The 20216-nt window shown below is 38.3% G+C and overlaps 1 protein-coding gene across 3 annotated transcripts in view; it reads right to left on the bottom strand.

The window, feature by feature from the left end:
- WWC3 (WWC family member 3) overlaps nucleotides 1–20216 on the bottom strand; it is a 98381-nt gene that overhangs the window by 61145 nt on the left and 17020 nt on the right. For all 3 annotated transcript variants that reach the window (XM_041472389.1, XM_041472387.1, XM_041472388.1), the window contains exon 2: nucleotides 550–659. In XM_041472389.1, coding sequence (XP_041328323.1) covers nucleotides 550–565 — 16 coding nt within the window. In that variant the 5' untranslated portion in view covers nucleotides 566–659. The remainder of the gene's footprint in view (nucleotides 1–549; nucleotides 660–20216) is intronic.

The following is a 20216-nucleotide window of genomic DNA, read 5'->3' as shown; positions in this document are numbered from 1 at the left end:
ATGATGATACAAAGCTCAGCAATAGTCCAAAAGGGAAAGTGTTCAAAATTCATTTCCAAAAGGGACATCTGTTGTCTTTTTGACAGCACTTTGTAATGCATTAAAATACAAAATATACATTACTTAAGCAAGAATGAGATTACTGTATTTCACAGTGCTTCTGATGAAAAATCAGCATTTTGGTTTTCAATCTAGAAGAGTAAACTATGGATTACTGGAAAAATAGGAAATGTAAGAATATAACACAAAATCTTTCTGATGTATGACAAAAAGCAACAACAAAATTACTGATACTTCACAGTATGACCAAGCAAACCAAAATATTTTGATACACTACAGTTCAGTCATAGGTTGTAAAAGTATTTACAAATGGAATTCTTTACAATTATGCCCCCATATGAAAGATAAGGAAACACATTCTACAAGAAATTATTTGCATACATTTTCTCACTGTAGCACAAGGTGTATAAATGGTATAGGAAGCAAAGTTAGTGGCAAGAGTAAACACCAGCTTCTAGCATTCCTCAAAACAATCACATATCTACTCACGATTTATGTGGTCCATATAATAAACTCCAATCTGTTGATCGTAAACAGTTTCCCATCCTAAAGGAAGCTCATCACCAACACAGTCAGCAAACGTCAGTGGCTTTGTAATCCTGTAAAAATAAAAATAACACAAATAAATACAAAAAGTTGCAGAGTTTACAATGCAATGAATATTATTACATGTTTTAAAGATACCTTTGCCAGTTGATCAAAAACTAGTTATGCTACTTAGGAATGTGCTGATAATTACAAACATACAGTTTCAAAATAAATTTTCATTTAAATATGCTGACAGATACTCCCCAAACAGGTAAGACCAGCTTCTCCCCTCTAGTTTCTATGTATAACAATTTAATTATAATGGCATGCAGTCCTGCCAGTTCTTCTCCCATACTGCAAAGAACACAAATGTGAAGCTGGAGTTCACCACTGCTGAAACTACTAGCTTTAGAAGTTTTATAGGTTTTAACTTCTTTTGGGTGGCAATGTAGCAAAATTGCTTGTCTTAAAAAAAAAAAAAAAAAAAAAAAATTCAAGACAGTACTTTGTAACAGACTTCTTCTTTTCAATTATACATTTCCAACTATTAATGACATTCTCTTGGTCCAGACATATCCAAATTACTTCCTCTCCCTCAAAAAGAAGAGACAAACAAATGTCTGTGAAAAATTCTGAAGCAATTAGACCAGAAATAGTAATTAATAAGTAACAGCATTACTGTCTAGCATCTTAAAATATCACAGCCCTTGCTAGACAAAGTCTTAATAGATCACTGGGTAATAGAAAACTGGAACAGCCATGTCAGTGTTGACAGGGACATTGAAAGTACTCGGTTCCATATTATACAGAAGACTCCAACACTGCTCTAGAACAGCAAGTCCTATAAAAAACTAGGAAGAATAAATTATATAAATGCTTTTATGCTCAGTCTAATCATGTTTATTACCCAAATGTTTATTTGAATCTTTACTTAACCCCTTAGGATAATGTTTTCCTCTAAAAGCTGTTACAAAATTCATTTACTGAACAGCTACTAATAAAGTAATTTCAATTACACATGGGATATAGATACAACACTTTCCTCATGTATTTTTTGAGTCACTTCTAATACCTACAATGATGACAATTTTGCAAACATTAAATACATGCATTAATTTAGGAACTGACTTAAGCTGAGCATTATCTATAGCATTATACTGTTTGCTGTGCTTCCACTTGTATGTTGTAATACCCAATTAAGGTTTTCTGACACCAGATTTGGACTATGCTTGCAACAACACTGCTGAATGGAGAGACCACTAGGACTCAAAATTGCCCTTCATCTGATAGCACAGTAACTTTGTCTGAACTAAAGTACACCTGTCTTTGAACTTGGAAGTGCTTTTCCACCCCAAAATAAAACAAACCAGAACAACCCAGTGGTAAAGACTTAAAATGATGGAAATACTACTACAGCTACATTCTAGCTAGCCCAATGGTGCAGTAAGCACACCATTCAATCACCAACAAACAACACAAAACTTTGTACACAACAAACAGAAAAACTGCATTTACCTGCCTCCTGAAACTATTTTACAGTGATTACAGTGTTCAAAATCAACTGTAGCAGAATAATTTAAAAAATATCCTTACTCGTTTCAATGTCGTGCTTCAACAGCTCTGCACAACAGCAGGAAGACCAAGCTATTCAAATAATAGGTCAAATAATAGCTTGATCCTACTTGGTTGATTCTCCAACACGTATAAACAAGAAGATGTACAGAAGTTTAACAAGAAGATGTACATAAACTTGTGCACACTATTTAAAGTACAAATTTTCCATTACTGACAAATATGTAGTCTACATCACGTAATTATGCAAATCCAAAGATGCTCTATTCAAGAAAGAAAATGTTACTAGGAACAGACGTAAGTACTCTCATTAATTTATCTAGCAGTCAGGCAGACCAGATATTGCCAAAATACTCCTGATCTCCCTGGAATTCAGTCAAATATTAAACACACAAAGTGCAGCACTTTTTCTGAAACCCCCATGGTCTTGTTCTGAATAATGTTTACAATTTCTCCAAGTAGTCTAGACATCAGCTCCTAAATTACTGCACTATAGACAAGATTTTCTTTGGAATGAGTTATAAGACTTGCTTGCCTGTTACACAAACATACCCTCACCCTTTATTCATAAATAAAACCTACACATGATACTATAACCTTTCACACTACAAAAACTTTAATTCAATGCTCTCTGTGATCGCGCCAGGACTCAGACTTGCAGGACAAGGACAATGTTCACTTTTTGGAAAAGGGAGACTGAAGAAAACCAATGCATCTGGTCTAACCAGTTTTCATTACAGCATTATAAAAGCATGTGTGAACAGTTTAACTAATAGTTTTGAAGGAAAACTTGTAGGGAAAAAAACCCCAACACATAAAAAGCTGTCTTCCAGATATTCAAACCATTATTAAGTTGATGTTGCTCATTTTAAACTATAATCAAAGTTGCTCCAAATTGGATTCCCTTCAGACAAAGCACAATGTCATATTGACTCAATCCAGCCACATTTATACCTATGTAGTTGGACCTTCAGCCAAACACAAAACTAAGAATTGGAAGTTTCTGCTTGGGTTTTGCACTGCTTTGATGAAGTGAACTGAAAAAATACCTTCTTGGTTTAACCAGGACAACTCTGAGGACAAGATTAGTTTCTTGCCAGTTAAGGAAACTAGGGTTTTTCAGAATAACAAAAACAAAATGGAGGAGATGCAGATACCTACATTAGAGATCAGCCACAAATTACAGCAGTTGACTGCTGAAATTAAGTATCTTCTGGAAATACTGCTTTACCCTCTGTGTTTCTTTTTAATTAGCTTAAGTTCTATAAAATAGAACATCTTTTTTCTACTTTTTTATAAAGAACTGTACAAGGTACAAGTACATCTGTTAAAACATTTTGAAGTATTGAAATAGATAAAAAACTTTTCAAAGCATTATAAAGACAAAGACACAACAAAAATGCTGCTATCTTTGATTAATCAAAAAACAGGGCTGTCCCGAACTGTGCTATTCACAGTAAAGAAAAACTAAGGCATTTATCTGATCAAGGTAGTAAACAATAACTGACACACTCACCTATGATCACCTCCTGTTTCCCCCAAAACAACTGGCAGACACTAATAAGAGGATTCTGAACTTTCAGATGAAGATGAAAATCCTCTGGGACCAGTTTACAGCATTAAGTTTTTGCAGCCACTTGACCTACAGGCCAGGTACAAGTAACAACTCTCCATGGGGACCAATTCTGCACAGATCTAAAAACCAACCTTAATGTCAGATTAACCGACTTTATCCTTTCCAAAAATAATGATGTTCTTCAGTCCTTAGGCACCCAATCTTTTGTGACTCTGAAAACCTTCAGAAGCAAATACAGAATCACAGAAGAAAGCTTTCATAATCCAAATCCAGTATATCAAGCCCAGAGAAAAATCTTTGATCAATGTTATGCGCCTCAGATCTGTCACTTCTAACTTTGCCCAAATTATATGTTTTCATTAATAAGAAATAAAAGCCAGGTATTTGCATGCAATCCAACAGACACATCTCAGACCATAAAACTCAAGTTTTATTCACATTGTCTCTGCTAGAATACAGAAATTAAACTGTAAAATAAAAACAAGTGACTAAAGTAAGTTTTTTCTCCTTGCATACTTATTTGGTATCTTTATCCACTACGACACAAAGAAGGATTCCACAACACATTATTACAGCTTTCTGGATATGTGGCAGCAAAACAAGTATTTCTTGAATGCATCAGTTCATGGGACTGGATGGGGAGAAGAAAAGGCATTAAAAGATAATGGCTAGATACCATTTCAGATAATTTACTTCAAAAATGCTTTCAGCCTCAGATACATTGTTAACAGCATCTAAAAAAGACCTCCTCTTCCCCCCCCCCCCAAAAAAAAAAAAAAAAAACAAAAAACTCACAGAAAACCTCAAACTTTAAATAACAAAGAAAGCTTCTCGGTCCAAAAAAAATACATACTGCACATTTCCAAAGCACAGTTTCACAGAAAGAGTAGGGCAACTTCATTGTCACAGACCTTCAAAACCAGAATCAGATCACTAAAAGCACACAGCTTTGGAAAATATTAGGTAAGATCCTCAGTTTTCCCATGGCTCTGATGCCACATTAGAGGACCCTGGCTGCTTGAAATCCCTAGGTCTAATTAAGTAAAACTTCCCCTGGGAGGAACTAAATAAAGACAAACACAGCCTGTTTTTCCAAGATCTTGAACAGGAAATTGAAAAGGTGTTCCAAGGTAAAAATACTGTTGTAGACTAGTTGCCCTCCTTTAAACAATGCCTAGACACCTAAACGACATAAAAGGTCACTCCACCTTTCAAAGTGGGCCTTGATTAAGAGGAAAGCACTCACCATGAGTGCTAATTATGAAAATGAACCACTGAGTTCTGAACAAAAGTCACTGTCTGTAGGAGACAGAGAGAAAGATGCAAGAATGGCAGCTGTCAACAGTGTTTTTAACATTGTTTCTGATTTTGGTCAGGTCCAACAGCAGCAAAAAATATAACAAAATAACAAAATTTGATACACCTCCACAAACAACTAGGAGAAAAGTTACCTTAAACCTGATCTCAGTCTGAATTGTCATCAAATAGAAGAGATGTTTTTACCTGACAAATGCAGATACAGAAACTGTATCACCAATTTACTAGGAAACTGCATTAATTCACATTAGAGATCTGAAGAACACCATGCAATTTAAAAATTAGTAATAGAATAACTAGAAAAGAATTAGCAATCTGATAAATCTAGCAATAATTTCCCCAAGAAAAGCATTACACCAAGTGTATTACTGAAGTGTCACAAGACAAGAAAGAGAAAAGGCAAAATGAGGAATCATGCAGACCCTTTAAAGCTTGCAGTTAATGTTTTTTTCTTACCTCCTTTCAAATGTGAATTTAAGTTACAGATACTGTTATAAAGTTCAACTAACCCTCTTGTCTTGTACCATGGTTCTTATTCCCTCCAACTGCACAGAGAGAAAAAAAAAATCCCAAACCAAGAAACTGAGAAGGAATAGAAGATTACTTGTTTGTTGTTTCACAGACACTGGCAAGAAGAGACACTTACACTGAGGGGGAGAATGGGAGGATTGTTATTATGTTGTTTTTAAAAGTTACATTCCAGTCCTGGAGGCACTTCTTCGACATCTTCCACCACCATAGCTCTGGCCTGGGCAGCAAGACCACCTCTGTGCGACAGAGAGGGTCACAGCTGTGCGGTGACTCCGAGCAGGCTGCCCTCCCCAGCAGGGACACACCGCCCAAAGGCACCGCCTCGAGCAGGGCAGGGACACGGCAGGCACACAGTGCCCCGCTGCCGAGGGAAGGAGCTTCCTCCGCAGGGCAGGAACAGGCGCCAGGGAGACCCTGGCAGCCTCACCCCGGGCAGCACACACCAGTCGGGCACGGGCTGCTCGCAGCAAATGCCACCATGAGCTCCAGATCCACTGTTACAGCACTCTGGAGTACACCGTGGTTTTCCTCCTCGTCTGTCCCCCATCCACTCAGTTCTCTGCAAGCAGCCAAGTCATAAAAATGAACTGGATTTTGAAATAAAGTTTGGCAAATTACATACCAACTGCTTAGTCAAAAGTACAACAAAGTTCATCAAACTATATGTATCTTTTCAAGATACAACTTTCTTTTAAGCTTTTTCTTAATCCAATTTATGTATCTTCATCTTACTATGTGATTTAACCTCAGACTCTGAGGTTAAAATAACTCACTGAACATCTATTCAATTCTTCCTTAAAATAAATCCACAATACAGATGGCCAGATTGAAACGTTCATAAATGAAATTCTGTGCTCAGGACAAAGAGTTAAAGAAGGTAACGTGCTCAGAGTCATTGCTGGGATACATTTCCCTTGGGGAAAAAAAAAAGTACCCTGTAGCAAGGAAATCACAGCAGCAACTCTTTTAAAGGTCAATTGAAATTCAGTTTTTTTAAGACCACATTATTTTGCATCTATTTATGTTGTTATTATTATTATATTTCATTATATTTTTTTCTCTACAGCAAACAAACTGATGATAGAGTGTTAATACTGTCCAATCAGTGTATTTGCTTCAATTTACAGTAACACAAGCCAACACAGCACAAAACAATGTGCAAAATACACGGCACGGGATGGCACTAGCTAGCCATTTGTACAGTAATAAATCAACATCCTGAAGAGACGAAAACGTGTGATTACTATCAGAGCATTTTTTTAATTTAAACTCTGAACAATGAGATTTTGTGATGCAAAATGTATGTAAAGCTACACAGCTAAGAGAGAACCTATATGACTTGTTGACTTACAAGAAGTAATAGCAGCTTACATTGTCTATAAGCGCCTTTAAGAAATGTACCCAAGGACACCCTCTTACCTTCCACTATTCTAGAAAAAATAAACCTTTACTAGCAAGAAACAACAGTAAAATAACACACTTTTGTTTTTACCCTTTCTCATAATCCCCAAAACCAAAACAGCTGAAAAATACTGGCCTAGTATGTTGAAACATAAAATGCTATGTCCAATTGCAGCTCTCACATAACTTGTCTGGCTGCTCAGGAACTGCTGAAACAGTTCTACACAAGCAGCCAAGTCTTCCAGCAGTTATCCATTTCTTAACAACAAATTAACACATATATTATGGGAAATACTTGCTGAAAATATTTCATGTACACAATGAAAATGCCTTTCGCAAAAATCATAGCCAGGTTAAAAGTCAATGCTTTTAAGGAAACTATTTTTGTATCTGCAATTTATTGTGGTTTTTTACAGAGAATAAACAGTAAAAAAATGGGCAGAGGGGTTAAGCAGGACTATCCATGAATGCTTTAAAACTTATTTAGTTTGTGTATGCATAGATAGCCTGACGTGACCAGCAACTGTACAGTCACCAGCCAAATCCTAAGATTAGCAAGTGGGACAACAACAATTGCTAGAGGGTCTGGTTGAATAAAAGCAGACTGGACACCAGATGACTTGACATCTAGACCAGAAAATAGACAAAAGTATATATGGCAGCTGGGTATAAACCGTAAGAGGAAAACAGTAGGGATGTGTGGCAGATAAGACAGCTAAGGAGGAGAAATTAAGAAACTACAGTTTCTGATTTCAAATTGCACCTGCAAACTGATTCCAAAACTGATTTTAAATTCCACCTTCATATTGAATATGCTCTTTGCTAGAAAGACTAACATGCAAAATATTTACAACTTTTCTTCTGCCAGTGCTACTAAAAATCTCTAAATATTTACAAGATCTTCTTGAGGACTTCCATAATGTGTGAGACTCCAAAAAAAACCTAACACCAAATGAATAAGAATCAAAAGCCTAAATTAAAAAATAAAAAACCAGAGAATTTCAAAATTCGAGAAACAATCTGAATTCTTCCACTTGTGTAAGAAGCCTAACACGACACTACACATGTCCAGACACAGCACAACTTTGGAGCAAGCAAGTATGCAGTGCTCTAGTTTCACTGATTCTGAATCAGCATTTATAACTTTTATCCAACATCTGTGCACAGCAGCATTTTCCAACTACATCTGATTGATAATCAAGGTCTGTTAGTAAAGACCAGGCACGTACTTATCCATTTATTTCTTCCATCCTGCAAATCACAACCCTGCAACCTTCTCTTGGAGACAAGCAAGTCATCAAGCTGTCAGATTTCTATGTCCTCAGAATATACTAAAACCCATTTCTATGTTCAGCTCTGTCTAACAAACTGCTTGACAGCTGTAACCTTAGTTTGGCAAAGACTCCTCTGGTTTGAGAATATAAATTTCCAGCTAGTTTATTTGACCACGATCCAGCCCTTCATTTAACGAAATCCTTGTAGAGGAGTCAGTGGGAGAGGCAATAAGTGCTTCAACCTTACACAGAGGAGTGTATATGTGCTTGTGTATAAGTGTATGCCTAGACACAGAAAATATTCACTTCCGATTGCCGGTCACAACTTCTGTATGCAACTATCAGATGAGGAGGAAACACCTGCATTTTCCTAGTGGAAGTCACCCGAGCAAAGGTGAAAAAGTGCATCTGGCAAGATTTTACCAGCAAGTTCTTAGTAATAAGCATTTTACACATGAACAAGAATCATGGGAGGAGTTCAAGCAGGAAGAAAATGTAGCAGACAGGAAAATGGTCCCCAGCAGAAAAATGGGACATAAAACTCCAAATTTAAGGCCATGAAGCTCCATGTGTTAGAACAAAAGGAGGCACTAAAAGAAGCTTTATATCTCAGTAAGAAGTAAAATGGTCTTAAATGCGGCAAGACACTATCATGCAGTCAAATACTTCCTGAGGACTCTTGCATGACCATTCAAAGTTTACATCAAAACAGATTAGAACATCCTCATTATTACACTGGCTCTTTCACTACCAGCTTATTAAAATGTGTTGGCTATCACTGGTACTGCTTACCAGTGCAGTAGAGAAGTAAAAGTGTGAAGTTCTTCAAAACTGTCTGCCCATCTACTATGTTCTCTTGCTAACCTCAGGTGTCCTATATCCAGACAGATTACACCAGCATTAACTATCTTGTTACCTTTAAGTCTGACCTTGCTAGACTAAACTTTTCTTCAAAATTTTGATGTCTACCTGCTTATCCCAAACATTACAGCAAAGATTTTTCTATAACTTTCTAACAGCCAATTCAAGTTTCTGTACATTCTGTACATAATGGCTATCTCTTCACTGCTGAAGGTGTTCCTCTCCCTTAAATGTATCATTCTTCTTTACCAATTATCCAGATTGGAAATAACTAAATATATATGTGTGTGTGCATATACATATATGTGCACACACACACAGGTGATTTGTCCGCACAATGTATAGACTTAATGGTCTAAACACCATTCAAGTGTTAAATGACTGAAGCTTAACTTAGACATTCTTCAATAAAGAAAGCACTGCGAAACATTTTCGTGAACTCTTTAAACCACTTAGACAAGTCTTAGCAACACAGAAAATCTTACATTAACTGGTAGCCTCTGGGCTGACTAGAAGGCAAGTACCTGAAGATGCATAAGGTTAACTTTAGAATCTTGAAGTATACATGCAATTAGAACTTTAGAATCTTGAAGTATATATGCAATTAGAACCCAACGGATGCAGGACTGGAAGGGATACAATCAAGTTCACAGACAATACAAAACCAGGAGGAGCTGCTGACTCCCTCAAAGATAGGGAGGCCCTGCAAAGAGACCTTGACAAATTAGGAGAGATGGGCAATCACCAATTGTATGAAGTTCAACAAGGGACAGAGCCAGATTCTGCACCTGGGACAGGGAAACCCTGGATTTATGGACATTCTGGGGAACGAGAGGCTGGAGAGTGGCACTGCAGAAAGGGATCTGGGGCTCCTGGTCGATGGCAACTTGAATGTAAGCCAGCAGTGCCCCGGCAGCCAGGAAAGCCAGCTCTGTCCTGGAGGGCATCAGGCACAGCATGGCCAGCTGGGCAAGGGAGGGGATTGTCCTGCTCTGCTCTGCACTGGGGTGGGCTCGAGTGCTGGGGGCAGTTTTGGGTGCTGCAATGTAAGAAAGATACTATCTAAAGGAGGGCAACAAAGACGGTGAAGGGCCTTGAGAAGTCACATTAGAAGCAGCTGAGGGCACTTGGTCTGTTCAGTCTGGAGAAGAGGAGACTGAGGGGACGCCTCACTGCAGTTACAGCTTCATTGTACAGGGAAGAGGATGGGCAGGCACTGATCTCTCCCCTGGGTTAACCAGTGACAGAACCCAAAGGAATGGCCTGAAGTTTTGTCAGGGGAGGTTTAGGTTGGATATTAGGAAAAAGTTCTTCCCTCAGAGGGTGGTTGGGTACTGGAACAGGCTCCCCAGGCAAGTGGTCACAGCATGAAGCCTGACACAGTTCAAGAAGCATTTGGACAATACTCTTGGGCACACGGTGTGACTCTTGGAGATAGTTCTGTGCAAGGCTGAGAGCTGGATTCCGTAATCCTTGTGGGTCCCTTCCAACTCAGCATATTCCACGACTCTGAAAATCTCTCTCATACACTAGGAAGATCCAACGTTCTGAAAACATGTCAACAAACATCAGCTAAAGGGATTTTTTATTTCTGTAGTCTGAAAGATACAATGTTTTAGAAAAGGCTACACCTAATGTTCCCCTACAGGTAAATTGAAGTTTAATGACACTAGAAATAGACATCCATATGCCTATATGCACAAACAAGCCTAGCACTACTCCCAGTGAAAATTTAGTTAATTTGATGTTTTAAAATATTTTAAGCCGCAATCCTCAAAAAACTTACTATACTTGGAGTATATTCAATTAAGTTTTACTGAAATTATTTTCATGAAATTATTAGCACCAAGTATTATTCAATTTTATCAATAAATAAGAAAACGTATGTTGAAAGTTACCAGAAACTATTTCTAGAGAAATTAAGCAGAAATTTTCAAACAATGGGAGGAAAAAGTAAATGCAACTGGCATGAGTATAAAAAAAAAACAGTCGGAAAAATACATATTCAAGAGACTGTTCTTTTCAAGTCTTGGAACAAAGTGATGTGTAGATAAGTGCCAAAAGAATATGCATACCATGACTTCACATACATCCTATTCAAAACAAATTGTGAGGTAAAACAGTAAATAAAGGCCTCACACCCAGAAAAGTTTACAATGCCGGCTAATATTAGAAATTCAAGACAAGAGTTTCTCATTTAATCTTTCAAAACAGCTTTTCTCCTCCTTGTCTTCCAACACACTTGAAAATGTGTTATACTCATCCTGTATTTTTCCTAAAAGTATCACATATGGCATTTCTCAAACATATTCAATTATCACATTCCTAGAAATTTTATGGACTCTTTTGTACCATTTCTATGTTATGTCTTCTAACATGCTACTGATCTGTCACGCACTGACTTTGCCTGTAAAGCAGAGAAATTTTGCCTTGTAAAAGGCCACAGCTCTGGCTTCAAGCCCCTCTCAGTGGAGTGGGTGCCCATGGGCATGGAGGGAAACCTGTAACCAGAGAGGACATTACACTGCCCTGCAGCAGCCCCCTGCCCAAACTGCACTGCAGGTCTGCAAGGAAGGCTTTCCAGACTGCTCCTCTTCTTAAGTTCTGAACTACATTAATAAAGCAATACTTTATGTGAGGGTGAAAGAGTGCAACTAATGTGACATGCACACTGCATCCAAGGGCACTGTTTCCATCACTTGCCCGAACAATTACTAAGCCTGACATAGCACTAAGCAATTGAAGTGGAAATATGTTGACAGGATCTTTGATGCTCTTGGGTTTCAGAGTCCATTTCTCTCAAGCACTGATCTACAGCAGTCACCTCATTACTTAAGGTTTTTCCACTCTTCCAGGAGTAACAGACCCTTAGTCAAGCATAAATAGATGCATGTTTCAGCTGCCTAGAAGTGGTGATTAGTGACTATTGTATATGTTAGCATCCTCAATGTACCCATTTATTTCAAAGCTCCATATTTTAAGTGGAATTACAAAAACAGTTAATGATTCCCTGTAAGACATTAGAAGTGGTCTAAAAATAAACCCATTAAAGAGAACTGTGCTTAAAATGTGTCTTATTTTCCAAACATAATCAGGAGATCTAACAGAAGAAATTTCATCTCCCTAAAACCTTTGCTGCTTTTATACCAATAGACCCAAATAAACGCCTAAGGTAAAAAACAATGGTTCTCCAATGATTTGCAGCCTTGCTACATTTCCTTCTCCACAGCTTACTCTTTGCCTTTAAAATTACAGATACAGCTGTAAAGTTATTTACACTTTATAACATGTTAGTTTATATAATTCCTAAACTTTTGATTCTCAACAGTCCAAATCTATCAGTCACAAACAGAAATTCATGTTATCTACATATATATAATGTTAACATAGATGTTGCGGAGAAGATTCTCTAAGACATGCACTTAAAACTCTTAGAAGAGCTTCCACACTCCAGGTTAGCACCCTTGTCAGACAGTAATTTTCAAGCTTTTAGGAAAATTTAGCCCAGCCCCTGTTCTCCCAATAAGCAATTACCCTACTATTATTATCATTCCCCAAATACACCTGCTTTCCAGTCTTCCTTAATGCTGACCTTGCAAATTAATGCAGTATATTCCCCAATCAATATTAGTAATTTAGTAATATTACTAAAGTCAGTTTTACAGATTTATGTTCATCTGAGCATAAGGTTCTGAACATTTTTAAGAGGTTGAACTTACAAATGTTGATGCTATTACTTCTACGGCTGCCAGTAGTTGTACAATGTATTATATCTGAGCTTCCAGTTATACTAATAAAGTAGTTCCCAATAAGTAATATGAGGAATTACTCATAACTTCATGCTTTAACATATATACAAGAATAAAAAATACTCTGTGAAAAAATCCAGAGAAATCCAGTGAAATAACGCACTTCTTATGAATATAATAATACAATATGAAAAAAAAAAAACTTAGAAGAATCTGCTCAAACCCAATGTAAAAAAAAACTTCAAACTCTCAGAAGAATTTATTTTTTATATATGAAAATAAATCAAACCATGAAACAGCACAAGCAGTGTTGGGAGTTACCTTACAGTATAAAATTTCACATATACCAGATAATGGGAAAGTAAAAACCAGTAAACAGGAGAAAAAGCACAATTCTAGAAGACTGACCATGCCATCAAACCTACAGTGATCTTAATTTGAACATAACTGAACATCAATGAATACCACTTCATTAAAACAGCAGTGGAAGTCTGATTAAATTTACAGTAAAATATTGAATTGACTTCAACAGTAGATGGCCTCCTCTTCTTCCACCCTATCTCCCATGACGGAGAAGGTTAAAAATAGAGGCTTCCGTTTCCTTAGATTATTTCACTTTAAACTTTTCTAGAGCACTGAAATAGCTACTTTGCCAGCTTCCTACATTTGTGTTAGAAAAGGAGTGTTAAAAACACACATTTACAGCAACTCAGGAAACTGGCTTCTGTGGTTTGCATTATTATTATCATTTGTAAATGACAAGTCTCTAGAAGTGGGAAGCATCTCTTCCAAAGTCTCCTTTTGGATGTTGCTCACCCAAAGGTCCCTTGCACCACATAGTAACATATTTTGGGAATAAACTGTACTGGCATATTTTTCTATATTTATGCATTCCTTTTCAGTTAGTAAATGCAGATATTTTCAGTGCACAGTGCTCAGTTCCCCATACCCAAAAGCAGCTCCACTACTAGGAAGCAAAGCTTAGGGGCTGTAGAAAGACAGCTTCAGCTCCCTCCCTCCCTCTCTGCCCTGAGCCTTGAGGAACTCAGCCACAGGAAGTCTCTTAACTTCCACCATGGCAGCACAAGAGTGGCCCCAGCTGTCCAGGTGCATACTTTAAGGTCAAAAAGTCACTGTCATCATCTAATCCAACTCCTGCATACTACAAGCCACAAAACTTCAGCTGGTAATCCTTGCATCTAGCCCAACCTCATGGGTGACCGAGTATACCTTCCATAGTGACAAGAGAAGTGTTTGTAAATATTGAAAAAAATGTACATTGCAGAATAAACATCTGAATTCTTTACCTGGAAGCACTGAGTATCAACAACCAAAAAGTAGCAAGAATCTAAAGTCTGCTGCAATATGTTATATCATCTGCACATTACTATAAAGCAGTGCCACCCATTCATTAGGAAGTCTGGTATGCTTCGTTAGGCATTCCCTCATTAGGCAATTTTTTATTGCTTTTTATTCTGCTACAGTAGAGTTGCCTTGGCTGAAGTTCTCCCTCCTGAGGGTGTGCCTCCTTCTCATCTCTTGTAAGAGTCAATTAAAACAGCTCTGCCAGTTGAAACAATGAAGCACAGGAAAAATGCTGTCCCGTCCCTCCCCACCCCCTGCTTCTATTCTTACATCAGTCTCCCAGATAATCTCAGCATGGCTAACCCTGGGACCCGAATTCTCTAGGTATCCTACTATTCCCAAAGAAAAACATTCAAGTCTGGTGAAGGTACAAGGGAGTTGAAGAGGGGAATATTGTTGCACATGCTCATCATAACTCTGTGAAGCATGGAAGCTCAGGTCTTTGCAGATTTCACCTCCACTGAACACATTCCAGCTTCTCAGGATCTCTCTTGGCCACACAGCCATTCAACTCCAGTGTTCAGGACATCCAAGAGGTTTGCTCCTCTTTTTTTGCAAGGAGCAGCTCCAGAAAAACAATTCCACTACAACCTTGCTCCTTTTCAGGGAAGAGACTAGGAAGTCAGTTTCTCCTTCCAGTCTCAATACATCCCCTGGTAGCACCTGAACATCATGGAGGAAAAAAGGGAAGCAGACACAAAGGGATACGAAAGAATGAGGAACATGGGACCCAGGTGCTGGAAGAAGAGGCAGTGCCAATCAGAAAGCAATGAATGCTCCAAGGAAGCACAGGCAGAGAAGTATGTTACACAAGGAGGAAGATTAACAGCAGAGCCCAAACAGAAGGGACTGACCAGCAGTAGTGTGAACAGGCCACAGACTATCCGGTTGGATGGGGAAACAAAGTAGCCTCTACATCCCTCAGCTCTGAGACTGCACATGGCTCTGTTCTCTTCTGTGCTCTCCACTACAACTATACCATAAATCCCACCTGCAGTTTTAATGAAACTTAATTAACAGCTTGGTACCACTGAACTGGAGAGATCCCTGCTGCCTTCCGATGTGTCTCCCTCTTCTGCCCTAACCTGCACAATCCCATCACAGCTACTTCTAACACTCACCTGACCAGACAGTAAAGAATAGGTATGCTTCACTCACCAGAACTTCAAAAAAAGTAATTGAGAAAAGGGAAAGTTGCAATTTGTGGGAGGGAATCCCATGGATACTCAATGGAGTTTATTTTGCTATCAGATGAGCAGAGAGGCAATGTAAAAAGGGCATGAGGTGAGCAAGATCTACTATTCATAACAAACCACTAGCCTAACTTGCACTAAGCCTCACTCAGGTTGGGGGGTGGGGGGGCAAGAAAGAAGAACCGAAAAACTCACCCAGATAAAAATCAGAACAGCCACATAAAGACAGTTTCACAACAATGATGATGCAGACATGAATTCTGGCATGTTTACAATGCTTGGTCTATGCTTGGCTATTCAATTTTAATAAACATGAAAAAACCACACAGATGCATCACAAAAACTTCTCAGGAAGAAAACACTGAGGCACCAGGATCCATACATTAAAGAGCCTTCTAAAGTTTGGAAGAAAAACACAGTCTATCTCAAAAGTTTCTGAGAAACTCAAGTATACAACAAATGAAAAACTAAAATCCCAAAAGCACCTCTGAATATGCGCTGCTAGACAGTGGTACTGTAGCCCCCTGGAAAAGTAATCCCCAATATGAATACTTCCTTCAGTGCTCATGAAAGGTTAAGACCTAACAACAAGATAACGACACAGATAACATGTTTGGGAATCAGCTAATTAATCCATTTATCCATTAACATAGTTTAAAAAATACCAAATAAACCCAAACACGAGACCTGCACAGGAAATAACTAGGTATTCGTGAAGAAAATTAACTACTAAAATACATAAAATGATTGACTGACCAAGCAATCATTTAAAAAAGTGTGCAAATGAAACAAGCTACTGTGTTTTGAGTCATATCCTCAACTATATACTCATTAAACACTGTTTTTCCATAGTAATTGCAACTTAAATCTCTTCCCAGCTTCTCTTCTTTTACTCATATAAGATCAAGTCTATCTTTAATACAGAAACCACTTGCTCAAATGCAACCACAGAAAAGCCACAAAGACATCAGAAATGCAGATGAAATGAACAGCAGGAAAAACAGAATTAAGTAAAGAGAAGCATCTGCATTTCCATGAGGTTTGTCTGATACTAAGTAACAAGCAGGTTGGATAGATGCATTCAGAAGAGAACGGGGTTTATGTCTGACATGTTAGAATTCTAAATTCCAGCAAAAGGGACGTATGTTTCCTTTACTTAAAATACAGAAAATTATCTACTCACAGAAATTATGCAAAATCTTGTCAGAGTAACTGTTCCCTGCATTTCACAGTCTTCTGTGTTACTAGCAGAGAAAGAATATAAAGTTTCAGTTTTTTTTAACTCCAATGCACCTATTTTCTTCAAAACTACTTATATGCAAGAGTATGCCCCCATCAACAGGGCCCTCCCAGTCTCTGAAGTAAAGATGGTAGGCAGGACTGTCTCCTAGACTTAGGAGCTCATCAGCAAAATTTTAGATAGGTAACAAACTAACTTTTCCTGACAATACCAGCTATTTCCAGTTACTGAAAGATCTACTGACTCAATCTCTGAGTAGCCTGAAAGAGAAAAAAAATCCACAGAAGTGGATTTTTCAGAAGTGTTCTAAGCCTGCTCGGTTAGCTGGGCTGATGAGCAATGCTCCAGGAGATCCAGTAAAAGGAGGGCATGAAGCAAACTGAACCACAACTGCTATTCCAGATGTGTGCTGAAAAAATTGTGACTCAAGTGTGTTTAATAGAGCAGAACTTCAAAACTTACCCCAGCTTCTCAAATGCTATTAGGAAACCTGAGTGAACTGAAAGGGAAACTATGGCGCATGGGAAGGCAGCGCACAAGCCTGACAGGGAAATCCCAGAAAAACATGGTAATGACTCTTACATTCCCTTCTCCACACAATTTCATGTTCTGTCATTTTCTAAAAACCTTTCACCATTACCTATGAAGCAAGAAGAAAGCCTTTCCAAGACAGCTGTGGAAAAAGAAACAGGAGCAGTCCTTCTTTCCCCCCCCCCATCCTGTAGCTTACGCCACAACTGAACAAATAATTTGAAGAGATTTTCTCACCATTTCCTAGACTGCTGCTGCCAGGAAAGCCTCTCTTCTGCCATCACCCTTCGTCTAGCTTCCTTCTGCAGGCCTTACTTCCCCTAAGTGAACCCAGATGCTTACATACATCACCACTCTTTGCTCTTCCCAGAGCATGAAATCCACAGGATTTATTCACAGGATTTGGTTTTCTGAATTCATACTGCCACAGCACAACAAGGAACTACTAAAGACAGAAGCTGTACGACAAGCAAACGTCCATCCCTTCCCTCCTCATTGTAGTTGAAAGACCTAAATTTTTGTCTTCAAGTTAACTTCCCTGACAATTTTGCCCTCAAATTCTGATTAGAATATAATGAAAATATCACCAGTTAAATAAATTATTATCATATTGCATTAAATCTCTTCCTTCCCTATGCAACTGACAAGGTGTTTCTAACAACCATCCTGCAGCAAGTCTTCTCAGCCTATCCAGTCATCTTTATTTGGTTTTCTGAGGCAGCCTTCTGAGGCAAGGAACATCACTGCACAGCCAGTTAAACTCTGTTGCTGTGCTGCATGTTAGTGAAAGCCTGAATTTTACAGATATGACTGGTCTAGGCCCCCTCTTACCCTCTGGCCATATATTGAGCAATGCATCTTACTCACAATGACTTAATGCTTCTAATTTCTTCAAAAATTAGTTTTATGGAGACAATTTCCCCTAACTCCTCTCAACAAAGAAGCATTAACAAATACACCAATTTTAGACACCCATCAAGTCTCAAGTGGAATGCTGATTTGGGCAAGAACACCAATCCCACCCACCCCCCACAAACCAAAGCCCAAACTCTCTAAAGAGAGCGCCATGCAAAGCAATGTATCAACTACCTAAGACATCTCTGAACCACACTGCTTTCAGAGGTGGCACTAAAGTGATGCTGAGGGCAGACACCCACGCACAAACACACATTTCCACCAACTAAGTAATCTGCATTTCTCCAAATTCCAGCAAACACATAAAAGGGACACTTTTCTTCTTTGTAGAAAATGAGTGCTGACAGAAGCAGAGGACAGGATAACATTGCTGTTGCCATAATACAAATTCAGAATACTTAAAAGGATAACACACAGTTTATTGACAACTGAGCCAAAACAATTTCATAATGTAACAACTTAGGCAATCCAAGAACAGCATAAAAGTAAACAAAAAAAAGTTTATGGACTCTAATTGGTATTAAAAAGGAAAGCTAATTACAAAAATGCCATTTCAAATAGTAGCTTGTTCTAACACATGGTTTCATTTAATAGCTATTAAACATATTGTAAAAATGGACATGTTTTTCCAGCAATTTTTAGCATCCATCAAAATCAATGTTGAGAAGAAAAAAAGAAATAATTGTCTTCAGAGATCCACCATAAAATAGAATTAATTTCTTGCTTCTCTCAAAAGTAACCATGAAAACGAACTTGCCTTGCCCTCAGTAACAGTTCATCCTCATGTATTTTGTACAATTAAGCCCAGCACATTGTTCTGTTGTTTTGAACCTACATTGCTTTGATCTTCAATTTCCAAAACAAGAGAACTACAAAAGCATTCTCAAACACACCTTTTAGATCAGGCATGTGCTCTCCCATGCACACACATATTAATGGCACGGAGTGCACTGTTCCCTTTACACTGCTGCCAACTGCAAGCTTTTGTAAGGGTAAGTTTTGACTGTATACAACTATCCAAACAATGACAAAACCACTTTCTTCGTACTGTCTCCATTTTCTTCTCTGGCATTTTTCTTTCCTGTAAGCACATAAATGCCTTTTCACAGTACTGGGAGCAGTCTAAGCCCTCCAGAGCCTGTTCCACAGAAGGATGGTGAGCTCCAGCAGCATCTCTGTGAGCACCATGGCAGCGTCGCTGCGCTGCATCATGGCATGTGCTCCTCCAGCTCCTTTCAGGGTGCCGAAGTGGGAAGATTCAACTTAGCCTTCCAAGTGACTGGATCATATTAGAAATATTCATGAAGTCATGGCTTTATTTTAAAGATCTTTGCTTAAGATAACGTTGTTATATATAAGATGCTGTACTACTGCAAGAGGCAAGAACATTATCAATTCATTTAACACTGGTGATACATCCTATGATAATAGAGATTTTATGCATTATTTATAAATACAACTTCAGAAGAAATAACTGGAGCCTACAGCTCACAGAAAATAATATTAACTGACTTCTGTAAAGAAAGTAACATTACAGTAAAGGTACTGTAAATTCATATTATAAATTATTTACCTCACACAAACACTTCTACATTGTCTACACAGGATGTTTCCAGCAGACTCAAAGCAGCTTTGCCATGGCTCCCATGAGTACAGCTTCCATCTACTTCAGTGTGGCACAGAGCTCCATCTAATATAACCTAGCCTACACAGGGCTTGTTAGCTCAGGTCTGGTGATGAATTAACCGCAGCCACTGGCTCACAACCAGCTCAAAGCATGAGCCAAATCTGCAACCTTACATTTAGACACAACTGACAGCGTCTCATAATGAAATTGCTTACTCACCTTATTCACCTCACTTACTTCATCTAGTGGAATAAACTACTCACCTATTGCTACACAAAAAGCATTCATATGGAAGATTGAGGGCCCTGTTTACTCACACCTTAACTTACTGAGCTTTTCCAGGTAGAAAACCTGTGCTTCGCAAAGGTCAAAACTACAGTGAACAATTTTTGCTGACAGTGAAACCAATGGCACCCACTGCCCTTGACAGTATTCACACAATACATCTCTGATACTTACAAACAAAAAAACGACTG

The sequence above is a fragment of the Pyrgilauda ruficollis genome, unplaced genomic scaffold (assembly GCF_017590135.1).
Source record: "Pyrgilauda ruficollis isolate IOZ18807 unplaced genomic scaffold, ASM1759013v1 scaffold29, whole genome shotgun sequence".
NCBI lineage: Eukaryota > Metazoa > Chordata > Aves > Passeriformes > Passeridae > Pyrgilauda > Pyrgilauda ruficollis.
Note: the sequence above shows the minus strand (reverse complement) of the source record. Positions and strands in the feature narration are given on the sequence as shown.